Source organism: Electrophorus electricus, chromosome 2 (genome assembly GCF_041902795.1).
Source record: "Electrophorus electricus isolate QZ-2024a chromosome 2, ASM4190279v1, whole genome shotgun sequence".
In the NCBI taxonomy this organism is placed as follows: domain Eukaryota; kingdom Metazoa; phylum Chordata; class Actinopteri; order Gymnotiformes; family Gymnotidae; genus Electrophorus; species Electrophorus electricus.
This window is the reverse complement of record NC_137498.1, coordinates 23,039,235-23,049,021: the sequence shown is the minus strand read 5'-3', so window position 1 is coordinate 23,049,021 and position 9,787 is coordinate 23,039,235. Positions and strand designations below refer to the sequence as shown.

Genomic DNA, 9,787 nt, shown 5'->3' with positions numbered 1-9,787 from the left:
CAGAGGGTCCTAGCAGCCAGGAGGACCCTCTGACGAACACCAACAACATCCAAGATGGCGACAGTGGTAGGTTGTCTTGTTGCATACGGGAGTGATTCGGAATCAGAAAATGAATCTGAGCCCAATACAAGTTCCGAGAAAGTAGATCCAGACGCATTCTCACATCTTCAGCCTTTAACATCTGGAAGAAAGACGAGTTTATCTGTTCTTAATTCAGCACCTGAGGTCGCCGTCAAGGTATGGTACATGTCTGGGTAGCTAACGCTAATTAGCTTACTCGCTAACGTTAGCTCGATTAGCTGGTTAGCTAACCTAACAAAATAAATCGGTCAGCTAGTTAACGCTACCTAGCTAAATAATTTTATTTGACGCGTTTCTCCGTGTGGTTAGGTTTAAAACCTTTATATAGGACTCGTATACAGTGACATGAATTGTGGTGTGCCGCCTAAAAGACAACGCTAGCGTAACTAAGAATATCATGAAGTAACACAATGTGTAAATAGCTTGTAAAGTAGCTAGCTTGGTGGCTATCTTAATATCATCCATTAATGTTGCCTAGCTTCGTTATTTCCTGACTTCTTAAGTATTTAGCGTTCGTTGGCCATCTAGATTGTTCATTTTACTATGTCTTCGTGTTGCTGTATTGTAGGAAGATGTTGAGACGGGCACACACATTGATCCCTCGCTCAAAGAGGTCCTCTACAACCCTACTTACGAAACCATGTTTGCACCCGAGGTAAGGCCACGGTCAAGAGAGTTTATATGTGGTAAAGGAACCATTTCAGTGTTTTGTTTAACGTAAAGCCCCGTCTTCTGTGTGTTGTAGTTTGGACCAGTTAATCCATTCAAAACGCAGCAAATGGCTGCGCCAAGGAACATGCTTTCTGGATATGCTGAACCCGCCCATTTAAACGACTTCATGTTTGAACAACAAAGAAGGACGTTTTCCACTTTCGGTAAGGGACATGCCTATTTTACATATACTAAAGAGAATCTGTGTCTCAGAATGATTTGATCATGGTGCAATAGCCAGTGTTGTCAGTATTCTCACCACACTAGTTATATTGAGTATTATGAAATATTCATACTTAGTTTAAATCTTTATTTCTGAGCACGAGATGTTCACTATATTTTAATAGGGTATGCGTTAGACCCATCTGTGGACAGCAGTCAAGTCTCATCCAGCAGCTACATAGGAGCAGTGGAGGAAGCAGAGAAAAAGAAAGGTACTGGACATGACCTGGTTTTTCTCTGCTCATTGGTTGCAATGGGCTGTGGGTCTGTCTGAAGCTACGACCACCCCATCCCACCTTCCCTGCTGCTGCTTGGGCAGTTCTTTGCAGCTGTGCACATCTGTTCTCCACAGGGTTGACCGTGTTTGAGTCGGGCCTAAAGAAGGAGAAGAGGAAGCGGGTGAAAGGGGGAGACGCGTCAGAGATCGACAGCTTTTTGGGGCCCTGGGCCAAGTATCAGGATGAGAAGGACGTGGCCAAACCTTCAGAGGTCAGAATTTGCCCACATGGATTCCTTATACTCTTGAGAATCACTTGTTTGTTTGTTCTTTTGTTTTGTTTTTGGATTTATCTTTGCCTGCTTTGCACCTTTTGGAAGACAGTCTAATCCAAATTTGTTAGCCGTTACTTCACAACATAAAGGCTAGGTTTAGCCTAGGCAGCGCGTTTATATATCATTTACTTCAACTGCACTTTGAGGATCCCACTCTGTCATATTCTGTTTGATAGGAGGAGCAGAAGGAGCTGGACGAAATCACGGCAAAGAGGCAGAAAAGAGGCAAGAATGAGGAAGAGGCCCCTGCTGAGGAGAAAACCATTCTACACGGTAAGACACGTGGCAGCTGTTCCAACCCATTACGCTTCACAGAGTCGGATTTACTTTTGTCCGCAGCATGAATTTGTTCAGCTCCCGTTACTTTCTTAAAGATAGCAGGACTATCATAATCCCTCTCAGTTTCTCTGATTTTCTTTTTGTTGAAATGGCTAAAAGCCTCTTTCCTCACCCTTTGATTTGTCTTCGCTCCACAGTTAAAGACGCGTATGACTACCAGGGCCGCTCGTACCTGCACGTCCCGCAGGACGTGGGCATTAACCTGCGTTCGGCGGAAATACCCGACAAATGTTACCTGCCCAAGAAGCAGCTGCACGTCTGGACCGGGCACACCAAGGTGAGGAGGCGTGTGTGTGTTCTTGTGCATTCACATGTGCACACATGTTCACATGCGTGCGCATCTGCTTTTGTGAGTGGAATGTAGCGAGAGTAGACCAGCTCTGATTTAATTATCTAATGGTGTGCATAATGATGATGGAATGACAATTAGTTTTGTGCATGTATTTGGGAGTGAGAGAGCGAAAGGGAAATGCATTACAGAGGAGGTTGCTTTTGTGCTTGGTGGGACATATCCAGAGAAATGACTTGCCTACATGGTGCCGTTTTTGAATGGAAGTGTTTTTACGAAGTGGCACAATATGAACAAAATATTAATTTCAGCTATTTTGAATAGAGATTGCACTAATACTTGAGCTGGAACACATCCTGTTTTGAGTTTCATCTCTATGAAATCCTTATGTTACATTTATATTGGACTTTTCTAGCCAAGGGTGATTTATAAACTATGTTTAGAAAAGGGGAAAGAAATTGTATATTCAGTCAATATACTATAATGTAATTGATTTGTAGATTTGTCTTAGAGTGGTACTGTGGTCACAAGTATTAATTTAAATGAACTGTGAGTAGTGTATTGCATTACAAAGTTAGAATGCATGTCTGTGATTGGTCAGGAAGTTTGAGTAGCTGTGATTTGTTAGAACACAGACTACATTCACCAGGGCTATCAGCTACAATTGGAGGGCCCTGGACGTATGCAGTGGTTGGGACGTTCATATGGGAAAAATACTGCCGTTTGTAACTTGCAGTGTTCTGAAGCATAAACATAATTTTGGTTTTAATTTTGCAGTTAATGAATTGGCTCAAGTCTTGATTAGGATTAGATTTACCCTGTCTCACATAATGTCTGCTTTCAAGGTGATTGGTGTTTGCTGTTTAGACTTGTGAACTCCTTAGCCTGGTCTGATATTCATTCACGGTATTTTCTGGAGCGCTGGAGGTCAACATTTCCCTCTCTCTCCTTTTCTTGCTCCTCCTTTCTTCTATCCCTTTCTTTCTTTTTCTCTTCATCTCTCCATCTGTGTGTCAGCCTCAGAGCACTTCCTGTATTTTAGCAAGTGTCAGAATGTTGATTTGAGATCAGCTCCCTCACATTCTTTTCTGTTCCCAGTGCCCAATCCCAAGTCCAGAACCTTGGGGCTGTTGATATCTGTTGGAGTCGCATCATATTGGCATCTAAACTTTGAATGTGGATACATTGTGTGATGTCAGTTATGTCTGTGTGAAATCAAAAATGTTTGCGCTTAAGCTAGCAAAGTGAGCTTGCTGTTGAAATGCCACCATTTTACATGAAATATGTACAGAAACCCGGTCAGGGTGCTACTGAAGTTAGTAGAGCACTTCAGTACCCATATCAAGGCCTGATGCTTCTGTTGCCACTTCTCCACTGTTCGTTATGGTGTAAAAGGCATCAGTCCAGGCTCATTTTGTTAACGGTGGGAAATGTGGTCAACACTGGGTGCTGTCAATCGTTCCTTGAAAACACTCTCTTTAGTTTATCCACGCAGCCACAGAATAATCGGAACGCAGCTCTCAATTAAGGCAGCACTGAACATTACATTTGTGGGCCATGACGCCAGTGTGCGAAAGAGTAGAAGCTAACCTTGTGGCCCTTGTAAATGGCTCTTGAAAGCAGGTGGTGTTTAATTGCACATGAAGTGCACACACACAGTTGGCTCATCTCCTCTCCACTCCACCTTCCACTCGTAGGGTGTCAGCGCCATTCGGTTGTTTCCTGGGTCTGGCCACCTGCTTCTCTCCTGCTCTATGGACTGTAAGATCAAGGTAGGTTTTATTCCTCACACTCAGACTTATTGAGCATGCCTCTGGGGAAAACAAAGTGGTGTTCATTCTGATGGCTGTTTCTGAGGATGGTGGGTGGCTGGGGGGTTCACAAATTGTTTTTCTAAGCAATTACTCTTTGTCTGTAATTGTTTTTCATAAACATTCACTATTATAAGCATCGGCAGGGATGTGTTGCATAATGCCGAATACCTATGCCTAACAGGCTCCCAAACGTGGGTATTCGGTGAGGAATAGGATCGTTTATTTAATTTATGTAGTACTTTTCTCACTGTTAAGGCCACTTTGCAATAGCAATAATAATGTTACAAATTAGTGGTCGACCAATTAATCAGCTGATTAAATGCCATTTTGTGACAGTCGGCTTTAGCTGATCGCCCCCTCTCCACCCTTCACCCCTGTGGCAAAGTTAGTTTTATAATTGCCTTTGGAAATTGTTGCATTTTGTTTTCTAATTTAGTTGCTATATTTTTTTTTAAATAAGTGCACTACAGAGTGCAGATCTGCAACAGAGATAATGCAGACAATAACAGTGTTAAATGTTCGTTTCAATTCTGCAGTTTTTGGTTGCAAGGTGCAAAAAGTTATACCAGTATTATATATTGCCCATCTGCCTCCCTACTCTCTAAATATTGCCATCAGCCATTGAAAATCTTATAGCGGTTGCCCTCTAATACAAATAAAATAAGTTACAGATAGCTGGGTTCTGTACCTAAGATGAGTGATTTTACTTTTACAAAATAAATTGTTGCTACATGCAATATCTGATCCCTAACCATTCAAGAAACTTTTGGAAGTCTGTATAAGGAGAGCTGAATAATGGCAAAACAGACTCTTTGGCTCTTTTTAGAAGGCTTCCTGACTGGATGTCAGTTATTTTCAGATACCCTTAGACAAACATATAGATATGTCATAGTCAGTAGAGGTCAGGACTGCCTGCTTTAGATTTACATTTATGGCATTTACTTGACGATATTATCTGAAGAGACTTACATCTTTGACAGAGTACAATTTGAGCAATTTGGCACCAGTGGGGCTTGACCTGGCAACCTTCTGATTACAAGTGAAGTATCTTAACCATTGGGCTATCACTGCCAAATCAATGCTTTAACTAAAGTAGCAGCTATGGGTTTTGCGAAACAAATCTCTGGACAGTCCACTCCGTATGGGCGGCTCTGCACAGAGGACAGCAAATCGGAGTTCAAATGTTGGGTCATTTTCATAATTTGGAGCATTTTCTTCTTAGCCTACTCTGCAGTGTGATTATAATTTGATTTATTAGCCCTAGCTTGCAGATTGCCTTTGCTTTCTTCAGCCATGCTAACAATCATTTCAAATTGCTGAAAGCAGAATTTATGAAGAGATCATGGATGTGTCCACCAGCCAACCCACGCAAACATTTACGCACTGTTTCCTGGGAAGACATTTTAGCACTGCTTCCAGTATCTGCCATTTGTCATATCTGTGTTGCATGGGATTTAAAGCGCTTTTTTCCTTTTGCAGCTCTGGGAAGTCTACAGTGACAGGAGGTGCTTACGGACATTTATTGGTAAGAAGGAGTTTTGCACACACTCCTTACGCCGTGCATGAGCCATGGTGTTTCCCGTGTAGCTGTTTCGTAATCCAGAAAGCTCTTGACTCCATCTTGGAGACATTTAGGGCACAAATTTTAAAGGAAAAGAACTCAGGTTTGCAGTGTACCTGCAGAAAGATCTGGTGCTCCAGATGAATATAGTGATATTATTTTGTTTGCACCTCAAGGCAGAGAATTGATGAGACTGAGCTTGAGAACATGAAAGGCTCTCAGAACACGGTGCCCTCTGATCAATGTCTCTCCCTCTTTCCTTGCTTTCCTCTGTCTCTCCCTCCTCTGTTCTCTTTATTGAGCTTTGTCAGATACCACCAGAATGTTTTTGCTTGTGTTATGGTTTCATGAGGGAGCGTGCAGGTAACGTGTACAGAATCTTCTGATGTTTTCCCAGCCTATAGACGAAGTGGAGAGAAGTCCAAACGGGGCTTTTCCACTGGTCCGGTTGTGCTTGTCGAGATGCATCCATCATGTATTATTCAACAGTGAGCTCATGGTGGAGAAAACCACAGAGACAGTCGCTGACAGGCAGATGTGAAGAGGGCTGTTAAAAAGGGTGGACGGAGAGTGAAGTGTGAACGTGCATCGGTGCACAGATGCCTTAACTCTGCACACTTGTCTGCAGGATCAAAACGGATGTCATGAACATCAGCGTCAATAGCAACAGCTGACTATGTTCTGTCGCTAATTAGAATTATGCAGATGCCCTCGTGCTAATTGGTGACTGCCAGCCCTCATTAGCACGGCTTGTCGGCCTGTTCCTTCAGTGCTAGCTTTCTTCTTGAAGTGCTGCTAGATTGTGCTGCCATGTGTGGCTGCAGCGAATGCGGATCTTGGCTCTTGGCCGTGCTTGGCCCGTTGTTTCCGCTGAGGAGAGAGGGAGGCGGTTGGCGGGTGGTGGAACCCCGCAGCATGAGCACCGGCTCACTGGAGGCGTCGTTAAGGGGTCCCCTGCTATCCAAGCCAGCATCTGTGGGACACCGCCCCGGTTACATTAGCCAGCTCTTGCAGAAACCCCTCCAAACCAGTGCTGGGTGGTCCACAGCAAGTTTTGTCTCATAACTGTCACACATGTTCCATGTACAAAGAGAAAAGAATAGAGCAGGATTCTTTCACGGTCTCTCTCACATGTACTGTCACATTATATTTCTTGTTCTCATCTCATTTTATGCTGGTGATCTCAGTTTACTTTATTATATGTGCTTGTCCGGGACACAACAGTGTCAGAACAGATGAAGGCAAATGCTAATGGCTTGCTTTCTCCATGGCCCTTCTCCTTGCTGTAGGTCACAGTAAGGCAGTGCGCGACATCTGCTTCAACAACACTGGAACTCAATTCCTCAGCGCCGGTTACGATCGCTACCTCAAGCTGTGGGACTCTGAGACAGGTGAGCACCACGCACACACCTTTGAGACCAACCTGTTTTCTGTGCCTCCTTAGCTTCGAAGTGTTTCTCTCGCATTGAGATAGCATGCAACTTTTCTGTAGCTGGGGTCTTTAAAGAAGAGCACTCTGCCAGTCATGTCTCTGTATGGACGGGAGTCTCCTTCACCAGCATGTACTCGTCCCTTCTCTCCGCTCCTCCACTAGGGGGAGCCACTCGTACAGGGTGGTTCTTGGCTCAGATTCTGAAGCCGGATGTGCGGTAACTCGCACCGCTGTGCTTTGATCAGTGCCATACATGTCTGAGCTTAGGATTGACTCACTCAGGCGGGCTGCGTCCTTCCCACCCCGTACTCCTCTGGGGAGAGGAGTGCACCTCCTGTGAGCTGAAAGAGGTTGAGGGGTGGAGGATGTTGGTGTGCGCTGGCCACTCTGACAGAATTCCTTCTGCCTTCAGGTCAGTGCATCTCCAGGTTCACTAACAGGAAAGTCCCCTACTGTGTAAAGTTTAACCCAGACGAGGACAAACAAAACCTGTTTGTTGCCGGAATGTCGGACAAGAAGATTGTGCAGGTAAGCTATGTGCATGCATGGGGGGGGGGGGGGGGGTGTACGTGTGCACATACCTGAAAGATAGACTGCCTAAGACTGTCCTTAGTGTTCATCTTGCTGTTAGTTTTTAGGTGTTAGATTGTCCACACATGCATGCTCGCACATCCCCAAACCCACACCCAAGAGAAGCCTTGGTTACCCTCAGTAAATCTGAAGACAGGACCTTATTTCACGCTCTGTGCTTCCCTCAATAGAAGGAGAGAGTGTTTGTGTGTGCATGTGCAATGTGAAGGGGAGGGGTACTGAAAGATGGCTAGATTCACATGAGTCTTTCTCTATAAAGGAGGGATAGAGGGAGAAGTTGAGAAGGAGAGCGAATGAGTGCAGTCCTTCAACAGCAAACATGATGGGAGCAAATAATCAAAGCTGAAAAACGACTCGCCTCTCCTTCCATCAGCCTCTCTGTCACAGGCAGAGAGCAAAAGTCATCATCTGATCTGCTACCCTAGGCTTACATTAGAGAGAGTGAGTGTGTGTGTGGAGAATAAAGCCCTGTTCCTGCCCCGCTGTCAAATACCTAGTGGGACATCCGCTCTGGGGAGGTGGTGCAGGAGTACGACCGCCACCTGGGAGCCGTCAACACCATCACGTTCGTGGACGAGAACCGCCGCTTCGTCAGCACCTCCGATGACAAGAGCTTGCGCGTGTGGGAGTGGTGAGTGGGCGGTGCCACATTAACATATGAATGAACAGCCCTTTGTTTCTCATTGATTTTTAACTCGGTGTGTTGTATGTGACCACACTGAACTTGATGGGTTGCTGCTTAATGTGTGAGTCAAATGCAGAATTGGCCAGCAGTAGTTGGATTCAGTGCATATGGGGAAAGTTTTTAGATGCATATTTAATATTTATTCATTTTCAAATGCAAAACATTTGACTTAAACTGTGTGTACAGACACGCTCCAGCTGGCAATGTCAACACAATCTGTAAAAGACATTAAGCAAATGCACTGTTTTAATATTGTAATTGCATACAGTACCTAGGTAAATAAGTCCTTTGCCATGAGACCTCCCTGCTTGTGTAGTCTCCATTGCTCGGGGCCCCTCACCAAAGCTGCAGATCACAGTTCTTGCAGTGGTGGTCGTGGTCATGTTGCCACCTTCTTCCCCAGCGGTCCACGCTCTCGTTTAACGAGCCGGTCTAGCACGGTCTCATCAGCCCCGCGGATGCCCGACCCAGCCACCCGCTAGGCTAGTTCTGCACCTCCACTCGGCGGTGTGAGGGTGGAGTGTCCACAGGAGGCTCCTGCTGGACTATGTCTCGTCTGTGTCATCACCACACGCAAGGGCGGGATGGGTGTGTGTGTGGTTTATACATTCCTGAGCCATGGAAGAATCCTAATGTTGGTTTCCTAACAATGCCATGGGCAGAGGTGTGGAAAAAAATGACCATCTTTGTGCGTGCACGCATGTGCAAGCATTCACACTCAGTGAGGAACATCTTAAGAGTGGCTGGTTTGTAGAGGTTTCTGCTCTTGAGCTGCATTTATAGAAGCTTTATTGTTGCTTTATTGTTTAGTTACATAGCCAGAACAGAAAGAAAAGGAGGAAAACCAAAATAAAATAAGTTTGAGGCTCAAATATTTAAAAATGTAGCTCCAAATCATTTGTACTGACTCTAGTTTGTGCAGGTCGAGTGGCCCGGTCTGCTTCCTCTACACCTTAGTTTGGTGCTAAGCATTAAATGCGCTCACGTTGCATGAACTGAAGGTGTCTGGTTTTCATCAGCATGTGCTCTCGTTTTTTTTAGGGACATTCCAGTGGATTTCAAATACATTGCGGAGCCCAGTATGCATTCGATGCCTGCCGTGACGTTGTCACCCAATGGTGAGTGTGCTTTTGCGTGTGCATTTTTGCCTTTCAAATGATATTTTTCGACTCCATTTCTCTTTCCCCCAGTGTCTCATGCGGAGTTCTCAGATTTGTTTTTTACACATCTTGTTTCCTTCCTAGTAGTGCATAATTTATGGAAATGTTACGTACTCTCTCTCACTCACATAAAGACCAACTGTAGGAAGGAAATGGAAAAGAGGCAGAAAAATGAACTCTTCCTCACTTCTTTCTTTCCTTATTCTTTCTTTTTTTTCTCCTGCTAACGAGTAAATAGCCTTATAAATGCTTATTTATATAATATATATATATATATTACAGTCTATTTTCTTTTGTTGTCAATTTCTGTTTTCCTTGCATTGAAGGCCTTGGGCCTGTACACCATTAGG

The 9,787-nt window shown here is 44.5% G+C and overlaps 1 protein-coding gene across 1 annotated transcript; it reads left to right on the top strand.

Annotated features, from left to right (window-relative positions):
- Positions 1-30: 30 nt before the first annotated feature.
- Positions 31-9,436, top strand: LOC113569251 (pre-mRNA-processing factor 17-like). Its single transcript, XM_081706093.1, has 13 exons — positions 31-237; positions 650-736; positions 827-956; positions 1,140-1,226; positions 1,367-1,503; positions 1,743-1,839; positions 2,043-2,182; positions 3,892-3,966; positions 5,488-5,533; positions 6,859-6,960; positions 7,414-7,529; positions 8,090-8,223; positions 9,319-9,436. Exons 1-13 carry the CDS (start codon positions 55-57, stop codon positions 9,434-9,436), a joined length of 1,452 nt encoding a protein of 483 aa, XP_081562219.1. The 5' UTR covers positions 31-54.
- Positions 9,437-9,787: the final 351 nt, after the last annotated feature.